This window comes from Mirounga leonina, unplaced genomic scaffold, assembly GCF_011800145.1.
Source record: "Mirounga leonina isolate KUSES-001 unplaced genomic scaffold, KU_Mleo_1.0 Mir_154, whole genome shotgun sequence".
Lineage (NCBI taxonomy): Eukaryota > Metazoa > Chordata > Mammalia > Carnivora > Phocidae > Mirounga > Mirounga leonina.
In genome coordinates, this window is record NW_023270389.1 from 39,199,896 (window position 1) to 39,214,927 (window position 15,032).

The following is a 15,032-nucleotide window of genomic DNA, read 5'->3' on the forward strand; positions in this document are numbered from 1 at the left end:
TATAGAAAATCACCGTCCGTGATCACTGGTGAGAATTGTCATGCCGCCAATGCCATTGGAACTGGTATTGTTTGTATGTCGGAAAAAAAATGAAAAAAAAAATTATTGTTAATTTTGGCAGTATAGGAGGTTCACACTGTCTTGATCTTTACTGGAGGTAAAGCTACCAGAGAATACAGGAGGGTGAATTTTGCACTGCTTAGCATTCATTTGCATGGATATGGGCACAAAACAAATAGTAGTTTGCCAGTGTATAAAACCAAGTGGTAATTTTTACGTAGGGTATTATATGGGATACACTTTTTGCAGCCTCAATAAGATACTCTTCATGATTTTAGAAAACCATTTTCTTTCCCGAGTTTCTCTGAAAACATTAGAAAATGTGTTTCTCTTGCTTCCCATGGATATTTGAATACAAATGACAATAGAGACTAACCATTGAATTAAATCCAATTAAAGTAGTTTCTGTGTTTAGTGTGAATTAATTTATATTTGTCCCACCAAAGATTTCAGAGCAGATTAATAACAAATGATACATTCTCAATTGAGCTGTAAATTTTTTGTCAAAAATATATATTAATTAAAGTGTGGGTTTTGTTTGTGATTGAAGAGCTAAGGAACAAGATTAGTGATTTGGAACTACATCTGCAAGGACAAGAAAAAGAAATGAAAGGCCAAGTGAATAAATGTCAAGAACTCCAACTCCAGCTGGAGAAAGCAAAAGCGGAATTAATTGAAAAAGACAAAGTTCTGAATAAAAGTAGGGATGAACTGGTGAGATCAACAGCACAGTATGACCAGGCATCAACCAAGGTACTGGACTTCTCATGAGTTGTTGAAAGCCTACATTTCATCATACAGTTCTTTGGAAATTTTTTTCGTACAATACTTTAACACTTAAATTTATGAAATAAATGTGAGTAATGAACCTCATTAATACATACTAGCAGTATTTGTGCAGTTGAAGTAGTAGGTTCGTTTAGAGTTGGGTAGATGTGGGGTCAAATCCATACTGCACGTTTTCCTGGCAAAGTGACTTGGGCAAGTTACTGAGCTCTTGTCCATCTAAGTGGGTGGGGAAGAATGACGATTATGTATATATGGCACTTGACACATACAAGAGGCGGCTAAGTAATGGAGCTTTAAAAGAGGCAGGGGCGCCTGGGTGGCTCAGTCTGTTAAAAGTCTGCATTCTGGGGGCGCCTGGGTGGCTCAGTTGGTTAAGCAATTGCCTTCGGCTCAAGTCATGATCCCGGAGTCCTGGGCTCAAGTCCCACATCAGGCTCCTGGCTCAGCAGGGAGCCTGCTTCCCCCTCTGACCCTCTCCTCTCGCATGCTGTTTCTCACTGTCTCTCTCGCTCTCTCTCAAATAAATAAATCTAAAAAAAAAAAGAGTCTGCCTTCTGTTCAGGTCATGATCCCAGGGTCCTGGGATCAAGCCTCATGTCAGGATCCCTGCTCAGCCAGGAGCCTGCTTCTCCCTCTCTGTTTGCCCCTCCCCCTTCTTGTGCTCTCTCACTCTATCTCAAGTGAATGAATTAAATCTTCAAAAAAAAAAAAAATAAAAGAGGTTTAGGACATATGATAGAATTTAATTGATCTCTTTTTTGATCCAATAAATATACTCCTGTGATTTAATCTTAAGGCTCCAATTAAGGCCAAGCTTCTTAGCGCATTTGAGGGTGTTTTGTTGTTGCTTTGTCCCTATCTTAACTCTAGTGTTTTATTCTCTTTTTTCTATTCATTCATTCATGTACTCATTTGACAAATATTTGTTGACTGCCTACTGTATGTCCATCACTGTTTAGACCAGGGGAATGAAGCAGTGAGAAGATAGACAAAAATCATTGCTCTTGGGGAGCTTCATCCTAGTGGTGGATGTAACATAAATATATAGTCACATAGATAATATTGTGTATGGTGACAAGTGCAGAGAAAAATGAATTATCTTCTAGGACCAACTGTGATTGGTGTTTCCTGAACCCAGTCTTCATCTGGGTCCAGTGTTTCTTTTTTTTTCTTTTTTTTTAGATTTATTTATTTTAGAGCATGTGCACATGCAGGGGGCAGGGGCCGAGGGAGAGAGAGAATCTCAAGCAGACTCCCTGCTGAGTGGGGAGCCTGATGTGGGGCTTGATCCCATGACCCTGAGATGACCTGAGCTGAAATCAAGAGTGAGATGCTCAACCAACTGAGTCACCAGGCTCCCCTCTCTGGGTCCAGTGTTTTGCTTATGTTTGCCTTTCTTCCTGGTATACTCTTTATACACACACACGCACGCACACACACACACACACACATATATATATTTCTGGATTTTATTTACAATTTGTTGAGGATTTTTTTGTCTATATTCATGAGGGATATTGGTCAGCTATTTTGTACTTTTGTTCTGTCTTTGTCTGGTATTTGTATCAGAGGTCATAGTAGCTTCATAAAATGAACTGGGAACCGTACCCTTCTATCTTTTGGAAGAGATTGTGTAGAATCGGTGTTATTTCTTCTTTATGTGTTTGATAGAATTCTCCATGAAACCATCCAGTCCTGGAGATTTCTTTTTTGGGAGTTTTAAAATTACAAATTTAAGGGGCACCAGGGCGGGGCGGGGGCACAGTCGGTTGAGTGTCTGACTCTTGGTTTCGGCTCAGGTCATGATTTTCATGGGTCATGAGATCAAGCCCCACGTTGGGCTCTGCACTCATTGTGGTGTCTACTTGAGATTCTCTCCCTCTCCTTCTGCTTCTCCCACTCATGCACTCTCTTTCTCAAATAAATAAGTCTTTAAAAAAATTACAAATTTAATATTTAAAATAGATATGTAGCTATGAAAATTATTTCATACTGGATAAGTTGGTATAGCTAGTGTTTTTATTTTATTTATTTATTTTTAAAGATTTTATTTATTTATTTGACAGAGAGCGAGAGAGGGAACACAAGCAGGGGAAGTGGGAGAGGGTGAAGCAGGCTTTCTGCTGAGCAGGGAGCCTGACACAGGGCCCAATTCCCAGGACCGTGGGATCATAACCTGAACCGAAGGCAGACGCTTAATGACTGAGCCACCCAGGTGCCACTAGCTTTTGTTTTTAGAGGAAATGGTCCATTTTATCTAAATACTTAAAAATATAGTTATTTGTAGTATTTTCCTATTCTTTTGATGTTGTTAGGTCAGGTGATATTCTCTGTTTCTGATATTTCTGTCTTCTCTTGCTTTCTCTTTGTCAGTCTTGCTGGAGATGTATCAATTTTGTCAGTAATAATAATAAAATTTGTCAGTTTGTTGATCTTTTATTGATCTTTCCAAAGAATCAGCTCTTTGGTTCATTTATTTTCTTTTCTTCAACTTGATGTATTTTTGCTCCTTTATTTCCCTCTGCTTGCTTTGGGTTTATTTTGCTCTTCTTTTTCTAGGTTGTTGAAGTGGGGAGCTTAGATGATTGATTTGAAACTTTTCTTTTCCAGTGTAGGCATTTAAAGCTATAAATTTCCTTCAGTACTGCTTTAACTGTGTCCTACAAATTTTGATATATTGTATTTTTGTTTTTATTCCATTCAGTGTATTTTTACTTTATTTTTTTTTCAATGCATTTTTAAAACATTTTGCTTGAGACTTCCTCTTTGCCCCATGGATTACTTAGAAATACCTTGTTAAATTTCCAAGTGTTTGGAGATTTTCTTCTTTCTGTTATTGATTTGCATTGTGTTCAGAGAACATACTCTATGATTTCAATTCTTCTAAGTTTGTTGAGGCTTGTTTTATGGCCTAAGACAATGGTCTATCTTGGTATATGTTTCATGGGCACTTGGGAAAAAAGTGTATTCTGTTGTTGGGTGAAGTGTTCTAAAATTATCCTTAGCCCCAGATTTTCAGTTGGTTGATGGTGTTGTTGAATTCTTCTATATTTTTGCTGATTTCCTGTCTATTAGTTGTTGAAAGGAGGATAGTGAGAGTCTTCCAAGATTGTTGATTTATCTATTTCTCCTGTCAGTCCTCAGTTTTCGCTTCACATATTTTATAACTGTTGTTTGGTGCATACACATTTAGGATTGCTGTGTCTTCTTGGCGGATTGACCTTTATCGTTATATAATAGCCCTCACTGTCTCTGGAAATTTTCTTTATTCTGAAGTCTACTCTTTCTGGTATTAACATAGCCACTCCAGCTTTCCTTTAATGTTTGCATGATGTATTTCCTTCTGTCTTTTGATTTTCAGCCTATCTTTTTATTACATTTGAAGTGAGTTTTATATAGACAGCATATAGTTGGGTATATTTTTTAATTCATTTTTCTACCAACTGTCTTTTAATTAGCATGTTTAGGCCATTTACATTTAATGTAATCATTGATTGGTCATGGTTTAAAACTGCCATCTTATTTTTTATTTTCTGTTTCTTTTTGTTTTTCATTTTGTTCATTTCCTGTGGGTTACTCAAACATGTTGTAGAATTTCATTTTATCTAGTGGGTTAGATGTATTTCTTTGTAGAGCTTTTATAGTGACTGCTCTAGGTAATATATTATATATACACATCATTTGTTGGTCTGTTGGTGTTGTCATGTAAGAAGTTCTAATGGATTACAGAAAATTTACTGCTCTTTTCATCCTTTTACCCTCCCCTATTTATAATACAATTTTCTTAAGTGTTTTCTCTACCTACATTTAGAACTACATTAGATGGTGTTATAATTTTTGCTTTAACTGTCAAACATAACTTAGACTTTCTTTCTCTTCTCCAGTTTTCTATCATTTATGCCAATATTGTTGGACCTTCCAAGGTCCCTTCTTTCATCATTTCCTTTTTGTTTAGAGAACTTCTTTTAGCCTTTTTTTTTTTTTAGGGTTGGTCTACTGGCCACATAATTCTCTTAGTTTTCTTTCTTTGGAAATGTCTTGATACTTCATCCTGGAAGGTGTTTCCTCAGGATATAGGGTTTCTGGGTTGACTGTTCTCTTCTTTCAGCACCATCATGTTTTTCCCTTGGGTCCCAAAGTCCCTAGTCACTCAGTCTTCTTATCTCCTTTCAGAGCTTTCTTAACGTTTGTGAAGGGTTTTGAATTGTTCTCAATCTGAGGAATAGAGAAATGTACGTTTATTCTATCTTCCTGGAAGCAGTAGTCTAGGTTCATTTTTTTAGACATTCTCCTAGTGCAATGCTTTGCACAGAGATATTGTTGATAAATACTGATTCATTGTATGAAGGTGCAGTGGAGGATCAATGGGAACATGACCTACCTTGACCAACATATTTATTCACTTTGTGCAGTCTGAGTTTGTAGGTTGGTTTTCTAAGTTAGAGAGACTTGGATTTGAGCCCTGGTTCTGCCACATGCCACTTGTTTTGCTTTTGAATTCTGAGCCTCCCCTGCCGAATCAATAAAATGGTGTTAATGTCTGTGTTATAGGGTTGATGTAAAGATTGAGATAAATTTTGTAAAGGCTTTAGCATAGTGCCTGGCACATGGTGAGTTTATAATAATACATTAGTTATTATTGCATTGAGTTCCTTGTCATTTAAGCTTTTTTTCAGTTGCATTTCTGCCAACTCAGGCCTTCCTATATATGAGTTAACTTATCCTATTATATTTTGTCTTACTGGTTTTGGAGTGACAGGATCACTGAATCTTTGTCCTATCTAGCATATTTGATAAGGTCTCTTCTTACCAGATCATGAATTAAAACTTTTGACTAGGACAGTGCTGAGAACACAGCTCTGGCTTTCTATTAGAAACTTTCCTCCAGGTTCTTCAGATTCATTTGTTCAGTGCTTTCTGGATACCTTTTTTTTTCCAGTGAGCTTCAAATCTACCTAACTGAAAATTCAGACTACCTTTCTCCCTCTTGCCCCTTAGGATAATAGGACCTGATCAGATGTGTTGCTGAAATCAAATTATGCTTTGTTTATGCTGTTCCCTGACCTACCATTAGAATTACCCGTCAAGTAGAATGGAACTAATTTAATCAAAATCAATACCATATTCTTTGGTCAATGTATGCTGTTTCTAGTGTGCTTCTTTTCCAAGTATTTGCAAACTGTGTGGGATACAGAGTTTGAACTCATGTAGAAACATTGAGGCTGACAGCAAACCTGGAGTTCAGCACCCACATTTCACAGTTGAAAACTCAGGCCCAGGGTGCTGAGTGAGTGCCCAAGGTCATATACTACATATTTTCAAGGATTTCAGCTAGGACACTATTTTAGAATATTATGGAACATTCATGACACCTAGTGGTCAGCTAGTCTTACATGGATTGTGCATCGTCAGAATGTATCAGAATGTCATTGTAAAACATTTAAATAAAATATGAGCATATTCTAAAGGCTCTTTTTAACCTGTTTTGTAGTAAGAAAGTTGTTGATTCTGAGATCTGTTAGTGGAATGTGTTGCAGTTTGAAGGAGGACCAGGAGAGGGCACCAAGGGTTCATTCATCTCTGCCTTGCGTGGGCTTTTTTTTCCCTGAGAATTGTCAACCACCAAAATTTCGACCATTATCTGGGCAATGATTTTTATCTGGGTTATTTACTGCTGCATCTCCCGTACCTAGCACAGTGCTTGACATATAGTTGGCTCTTGATAAATATTTGTTTGATTCATATTTGTTATTATTATAAATAATTTCTGTAATACTTTTCCTAGGAGATTTAAAAATTCAAGAACAGTAAAGATAATGGAAAGGTGTCTTAATGTCCAAAGCAGTGGATTAATTTGAACCAGTGGCTCAATTATTTTTCTTTTTGAAATTGGTATATTTAAAGTACTGATAGTTGGAAAATCATTTAGTCATTAATGACCAGCTTTATTTTTTCATCTTTGGTTAGTTAATAATTGGTGTCTGGTCTTCTGGCAAAGTATTACGTAGTGTTTTCTTTTCTTCTAACTTTTCCCTTAAATTTCTAATATTTCTAATAGTTCTGAATGATATTATAGTGATTCTCTGAGAAATACTTTAGAAGAGAGATTTGCCAAATTGGGACACATTTCTTTTAGACCAGGGAGTTCTCCCCCACTCACATGAGGTGTTCTTATTCTTCCCTGGAAATTTACAGTTGTTTTGTAGGGCATTTTAAGGATTTAAACACCGTGGGGAAGATTCAGAGGACATTTTGCTCCAATTTAATTTTAGAAGGGCATCCTAAGTTTTGATTTAGTTCATGTTTTAAAACTTATTTTAAGGGTATTGGCTATGTACAAAAACAAAAGAATGTTCTTTGTGTTGCTTATGGCAGCTTGGTTAAAAACCGGTTGTGATACTCACTGGAGTGCTGTGAACCTTCAGAAATTTAAAATGGCATAGCGGGAGCCTTGTGGAAAGAGGCATTTTAATATTTAAAATTTCCCACAAAATCTATTATGCTTGAAACAGACTATCATATGAGGGTCATGGGTACCCACTGATTATTTTACAGCTTCTAAATTACACAGATCAACATCACTGCATTTGAACGTCTCATTTCTATGCAACAAAATGTTAGGTGAATCTTTATTCAGAAATGCTGATTTCTTTTTTCATAGTGCAAATTATGAAGTATTTATTTAAATGGTCTAATATTTTATATCTTTTCTAATATTTCCCAAGTACAAACTTTAGATGTGCTAAAATAATTATAGTGGTTTTAGTATTTGTTGATCATTTTATCTTATTCTATATATTTATTTTTTAAAGTTTTATTTATTTAAGTAGGGGCACCTGGGTGGCTCAGATGGTTAAGCGTCTGCCTTTGGCTCAGGTCGTGATCTCCGGGTCCTGGGATTGAGCCCCACGTCAGGCTCCTGACTCAGCGGGGAGCCTGCTTCTCCCTCTGCCTCTCCCCACTGCTGGCACTGTCTCTCTTTCTCTCTCTCTCAAATGAATAAATAAAGATCTCTTTTAAAAAAATTTTATTTATTTAAGTAATCTCTACACCCAATGTGGGGCTTGAACTCACAACCCCAAGATCAAGAGTCACAAGCTGTACTGACTGAGCCAGTGAGGCGCCCTTGCTGATCATTTAAACTCCAACTTTTTAGTGAAACAAAAATGTCAAAACACATAGATGAACTTGAACCAGACCTAATTTTTCTAAAATTCAAAATATTTGCTTCTCACCTCGAATAATTTTGTATTGACCATTTTTATTTGTTGTTAAGTGTACTGCATTGGAACAAAAACTGAAAAGATTGTCTGAAGATTTGAGTTGTCAGCGACAAAACGCAGAAAGTGCCAGATGTTCTCTGGAACAGAAACTCAAGGAGAAAGAAAAGGAGTTGCAAGAGGTAAGGTGAATGGATTCATGAGGAGTGCGCATTTCATAGTTTCGTCATTCGAGAAGCGTTGCTGTTTGTTGTAAGAACACTTGGGGTGTTCTGCGAGCAGGGAACTCCTTTGTGAGGAAGAGGTTCCCCGTATTTTCCTTCACACTTCCATCTTTCAGTTTTCCATTGGAGAAGCGACTCAGTAGCCAGAATGTTCTTTTTTATCCGTGTCCTCTGATTTCGTGGAAATTTGATACCGAGTAGGAAAGAATCCTGTCTCTTCTTTCAAACACTCTCAGTTGTGAAGGAAGTTGTATCCTGATCTCCACCTGTTTCCAAAGCCTGTGGGTTGGCGAATACATTAGAAAGGTAGTTGATGTGGTGGGGAAAGAAGTTGGCAGACACGTTAGGGCTGAAGACGCCTTTCCAGGAGTATTGCTGCCAGTGGACGGTGAGTTAGCCTGGCAGAGTGTATCCTATGGGGTGAGGCTCTCTAGTCTTTCAGTAAGAGCGCCTGGAAATGGAAATCTGCTATCCCAATGTGGTTATCGAAGTTAACTGGTGGCATATCCTTGTTGTCATTCTAAATTGTGAGTGGTGTTACGATGTTTGACATCTTAAACCCCATTTTTGAGTGTCTTCGATTTCCCAGCTGAGTTGTGACCATGGCAGCTCAGCTCTACTCCCTTTTGCCCCTGGACTTGTCGAAAGAGAGATGAAGAATTTAAGATTGGGGATGGGACGGAAGCTGGCTGCTCTCCATGTGGCCAAGTGGCAGACTCCTTCCCCTTTCCTCCGAAGGCCTGCGTTTGATCACCGGGACCGGTGCTAAAGACAGTTAATGTTTATCATTAAGTGAATGGTCAGCCTGGCTCCCTATTGTCTCCTGCTCTTTCAGCGCGGCCTGGCCCGCCGTAGGAGGCTTGCCCACCCACCCTGGAGTCTCCTCGTTACCCGCCGGCAGTCCAACTGACGCGTGTGCCTTTGGTGTTTCAGGAGCTCTCCCGTCAGCAGCGCGCCTTCCAAGCCCTGGACCAGGAGTGCGGGCAGATGAAAGCCAGACTCACGCAGGAGTTACAGCAAGCCAAGAACGCTCGCAATAGCCTGCAGGCTGACCTGGATAAAGTAGGGAGCCAGCTTATTTCTCTCCTCCAGTAGTCCCCCTTTTCCTTATTCATGCATTTTCTATACTGCAGCTGACACTGTGATGCTTTTAAAGAAGAATGGCTCTAACCTCCCTTTCCTTACTTAACCAAGGAAGAGAACAAACTGAGTCTGAGTCTGGGGTTTCTCATTTACAGAAAGAGGGAAGTGAGTGAGCATCTCAGACCTGAAGGTCTGTGGAGGGGTGTGATGTTCCAGTGGTTCTCGGGCATATCACCAGGTGGGAGACCTCCCGAGGAATTTATGCCCCCCAAACAGTCAAAGCGCTGAAAACTATAATCCTTTTACTTATTTAACACTTACTCCAAAAATGATCTCATCCAGTTTCTGGCCTTGCCTCTCATCTATATGATGACAGCCCTTGTATTATTATCTTCAGCCGGGACGCTTGTTCTGAACTTTCAGGCTTGCGTGTGTACCTTGTATTTCCACTCACCTGTCCAACAGGCATCTCACACTTGGTGGGGTAATAGCTGAACTCCCGCTATTTGTTTCAAATGTGCTCCTCCCGTAGTCTTCCTTACCCCAGTAAATAGCAGTTCCATCCTTCATATCACTGAACCCAGATCACCGCCATGTCATCTTCAACTCTACTTTTTCTCTCACACCTCAAAGCCTTCCATTAGGATTCTCCTGACTCCACCTTTATTCAAACACACACGTGTGTATTGCGTGTCTGTATGTGCCTATGTATTTTTGCATATGTGTGGATATTATATGTATAGCTATATTTAAACCTTTTTGTGTTAACATACAACATCTACATAGAACAAATTTACAATTCAATGAATTATTATAAGGAATGCTCTCTTAGAACCATTATCTGCGTCAGGGCATAGAATCTTTTCAGCTACTCCCGGAAACCCTCCATTTGCTTCCTCCCTCCTTGCTAAGAATAAACCTGATTTGTATGACTTTTTTTTAAAGGGAGTAAATATAAATTATGTTTTACTGGTTTTCAGGTTTTTGAATAGAAATATGAACAAAACAATCATAGTTATAGAATAGACTGTATATATTTATACAAAATTTACCATTCTTTGCCATTCGGTGTATTTGTGTGAATTATAATACAAAATGGTGCCCCTCTGAAAGACATTGTGATAACCATACAAACCCACGAGGACTAGGAATGAATGACGCCCCTTGGAGTTGCAAAACCATAAACTCAGGCCCTGAATAAATGAACAGAACTTGAAGAGTAGAGAGAAGACAGAAAGATTGCTAGAAATGCATGTTTATACATTTTACTTAATAGGGAGTCAAGATACATATTTAAAGTTATTGGATCAAGAAAAAGAGACTTAAGTTTATTATTTAAAATTATAATATTAAAGCAATGGAAGAAGCCAATGTATTTTTTACTAAAATTTGTAAATTGAAGGGGAGGTAGGTATTACTGTATGTGGGAATCCACTGATAAATCCTTAATGTTGTTATAAGATTGTTATTTCAATTAATGAAAGTAGCCATCGAAAGAATAAAAATAGAAATGGTAAAAACTATATAGAAAGAGGGATGGTGTTGGACAGAAATCAGTTTTTTATTTCCTACTGTTCTGTGCTGTTCTTTTGGGTTTTTTTTATCATGCATTTAGATTACTATTATAATCATTTTAAATAATGGCACTGCATATTTATGAACAAATGATTATGTCCAATACATAGTTTGTAAAAGCTATGCCAACCATGAGCTTTGCTTATCTCTGGACTATACAGTTAAGCAATTTTGTTTTATTTTGGCTTTTGCCTCTTTTTAATTTTTCCATAATAGTCCTGTGTAATATGCTTTATAAAGAAAATAAATACTAGATTGCCATCAACAACTGAAACATTAAAACCCATATTTTAGGAAATTGGTAGTAAACTCTTCCATCCCTTCCCTCTGATTCTGTTATCTCCCTGAATTTCTGTCTAATGAACGTTGGTGTCTAGCTTTGTGTTTTATACTGGCTATGGCTACTGTTCACCATCGCTGGTCCCCTGTCTGGTCTAGGACACTGTCATTTCTCACCTGGATTACTGTACTAGCCTCCTCACTGTTCTCCTTCCTTCTGGACTTGCCCCTCACAGTCTGTTTTCAACCAGCCGCCGGAGTGAGTCATGCTGACCTCTCTTAACCAACTGAGCCACCCAGGCGCCCCAATGTTGACCTTTCTTAGTAGAGGAACCAGAGATGGGGATGCAGCCAAAATGGGAGAGATGACACTCCCTGACATCTGTTAGGTACTAAGAGTTAGTCCTCTATCTGGCTAACCAAGGTTGGGGAAAAACAAAACAAAACAAAAAACCCCAAAACCAAACAAACAAAAAACTCCTTTCCTAGGATAAATTGTTAGTGTTTAATGGGCTTCCTCCAAGGTTTTTAATAAAAAGGCCTTTTTGTTCGTTTGTTTTTTTTTTTTGGCCTAAGCCTTGCTTTTATTAGATGTTTTGTAGTTTATTTAATTATTCCATCGGGGGATGTTTAGGTGGTCAACATCTTCTTGTTCATTGTAGCCCTGGTGGTAACATCCTTGGGTAACATCATGGGTGTTTCTGTGTTGGTGTTTCTGTAGGACAGGTTTCCATGTGTGAAATTGGCTGTCTCAAGGGCATGTGTATTCTCCCTTGTGATCGATTCTGACAAATTGCCCTTCAAAAAGTTGTAATGTACCTTTTCACCTGGTTGGTGTAAGAGAGGTCCTGTTTTCGCCCATCCTTGTTACTAGGAGATAGTCCTGGTTTTATAAATTTTACTAACTAAGGAGTGAAAAAGTCATCGTTGTTTCATTTCATTCTTCCTTGACTACCACTGAGGATGTTTCTTTCAGAAGTTGATTTGCCATTTGTATTTTTTGGTTTGTCTGTTTCTGTTATTTACTCTTAAAAATTCAGTTTACCTTTTTCTAAATTGAACCATAGATGTGCTTTGTTTGTTATATCACAGATATATAACTTTTAATCTGTCACACAGCAAGTATGTCTCCGAGTTTGTTTCTTAGCTCAGCTTTTTGTTTTGGTTGTTTATTACTGTTTCATTGTTTCACTTTTTTGTGGTTAAATTTATTTTTTTTCTCTGTGGCTCCCTCCCCACACCCAGCTCTTTTTCCTCTTCTATCTGCTGTCACCCAAGTTGATCTGATGCTATTTTAAGTTAAACCTATAATGCTATATTCAGCTGTAACATAGATCATGTCTCACCCAAAATAGATGGCGTCAGTTCTTATATTCCATGACCATTTTATTTAAGAATAAATAATTTATTTAAAAAGTAAAGAACAGGGGCACCTGGGTGGCTCAGTTGGTTAAGCATCTGCCTTCAGCTCAGGTCGTGATCCCAGGGTCCTGGGATCGAGCCCCGTGTTGGGCTCCCTGCTCAGTGGGGAGTCTACTTCTCCCTCTCCCGCTCCCTCTCACCTTGCTCTTGCTTGTTCTCTCTCTCTCTCTCTCAAAAATAAATAAAATCTTAAAAAAAAAAAAAAAAAGTAAAGAACATAAAAATGAAACTTTGCCTTTTTTCCTCTTTGCAGGTCACATCAGGAAAGCACCAGCTAGAAAAAACTTTGGAAGAGTTTAAGCAGAAGTTCTGCCGAACTGAACAGTTGTTACAGGCGAGTCAGGTCAAGGAAAATGAGCTGAGGAGAAGCAGTGAGGTAAGTGAGGCATTGAGATGAGAATTTATCAACTTCTGTGTGGGATGAAGTGGGAGGGTACAAGAGAATTCCTATACTGTTTCTCCGTCTTTTATCATGACCGTATGTAATTTTCCCTTTTTATTTGTCGCAAGTATTACAAAGTGTTTTGTATGTAACCTATGACATAGAACATATGTACTTTTTTTTTCACTTTGCATTCGTATGATTACTAATAAGCATCTAGCAATTATAGGTAAACATGACTTGTATTAAGATCATGTACTACTTTTTTTTTTTTTAAAGATAATTTTAGATTACCCGAAAAATGGAAAGAAGTGGAAAGGAACAAAATTTTCTATTCTAAGAGGAAAGAGACAAAATTGGTGATGGGAAGTATAATTTAAATCCCCTTTCTAAGGGCTTGCTTTTGAGTCATCAAATAATAACTTTGTGGAAAATCACAGATTTAAATAAAAAGCGATGACAGATGAAGAATTTCTAGATTTAAAATTCTTGTAAGGGGCTCCTGGGTGGCTCATTTGGTTAAGCCTCGGACTCTTGATTTTGGCTCAGGTCTCAGTCTCAGGGTGGTGAGATTGAACCCTGTGTCAGGCTCCACAGTGGCCATGGAGCCTGTTTGAGATTCTCTCCCTCTGCTCCAACTCCCACCTGTGTGCATTCTCTCTCTCTCTCTCTTTCTCCAAAAACAACAATGACAACAAGTAATTGTTAGTTGTTGCCCTAACTTCCAAAGTCATGTTGGCATGTGCAAGGTTGACAGTGTCCTTTTTTTGGAGATTCATGCTTATTACACAAAATGGTGGATGAAGTTTCTCCAGTGGCTTGGATATGAGAAGATTGGCCTGATAATCGTTATAGGATTTTATCCATACTTTAATTCAGCTTCTCTCTTTATTTAGTGGCCTGGAGTTTATTTTATTTATTTATTTTTTTTAAAGAGGGAGAGGAGAGGTTGAAGGGACAGAGGGAGAGAGAGAATCTTAAGCTGACTCCCCCGCCCAGCACGGAGCTTGACGTGGGGTTTGATCCCACAACCCTGAGATCATGACCTGAGCTGAAATCAAGAGTTGGATGCTTAACTGACTGAGCCACCCAGGCGCCCTGGCCTGGAGCTTGTCTGAAAAGGCTTATCTGGGGACAGTTAGTAGATTGAAACAGGCTGACTAGGACCATAAATCAGCACTGTAATCTTACAAAGAAGCATGGCAGAACGGGAGTTTTTTCTCTATCAAATGTCACAGGAAAGAATTTTTCCCACTTCTTCAAATCTTTTGCAATCATTTTTTAGACCAGAGAACCAAAGAACAGTTCTTTATCAGAGGGGGAACATCTACATGTATTTATCCCTGCAGCTTTGAAGAGCGTATCCTGATTGCCAGATCCAAACATCTGTCAATAGCAAAGAGGTGATAACTAGAGTGGCAGGTCTCGGAGGGGTCATGCTGCTGGGGACAGGAGGCCACAGCCCCAGCCACCCCAGGGGAAGCAAACTTCGTGTCACATGATGGTTTCATCAGCAACCGTTTTCAAATGGGAGTGTTTGTTTCAGCAAAACAAATGTTTGCTTTTTTGGCCAGTGGGGACCAACCAACAGATGCTTCTGCTAACATTTCCACAGCAGACTGGTACCGAACTCTTCCCCCTGTGAGCTTTCCTTCCAGCCAGAAACTCTCCCGTGACTCCACTGGCTGCCTAGTGGAAACATTTTGTAGAAGCAGTCTTCTGGTGAAGAGGGTCCAGACACTGTTTGCTCAGCCAAGTTACAGAAGTGGGCTGGACATTGTCTTGCAGGTGTTTCTGAAGATGTGTGCACCCCCGCCCAGGCTCGGGTTTGCCCTCTGTAGAGCTTGTCCACTGTGAACTCTAGCCTGTAGGGTTAATTGTGTATCGTGTTGCGCTTAGATTTCACTGATTTCTGTGTCCCGTGAAAGTGCTTAGCACAGGGCTAAGGGATTTGTACTATTGGCCTTCGTTTATGTTTGTGGAGATGTATCTTCTGTT

General features: G+C 38.8%; 1 protein-coding gene across 1 annotated transcript in view; it reads left to right on the plus strand.

Moving 5' to 3' along the window:
* The window catches only part of CENPF (centromere protein F), a 57,226-nt gene that overhangs the window by 12,789 nt on the left and 29,405 nt on the right, over positions 1-15,032 (plus strand). The window contains exons 7-10 of the mRNA XM_035010550.1: positions 611-813; positions 8,126-8,251; positions 9,227-9,355; positions 12,906-13,028. Of these exons, the coding sequence (XP_034866441.1) occupies positions 611-813; positions 8,126-8,251; positions 9,227-9,355; positions 12,906-13,028 (581 nt within the window). The remainder of the gene's footprint in view (positions 1-610; positions 814-8,125; positions 8,252-9,226; positions 9,356-12,905; positions 13,029-15,032) is intronic.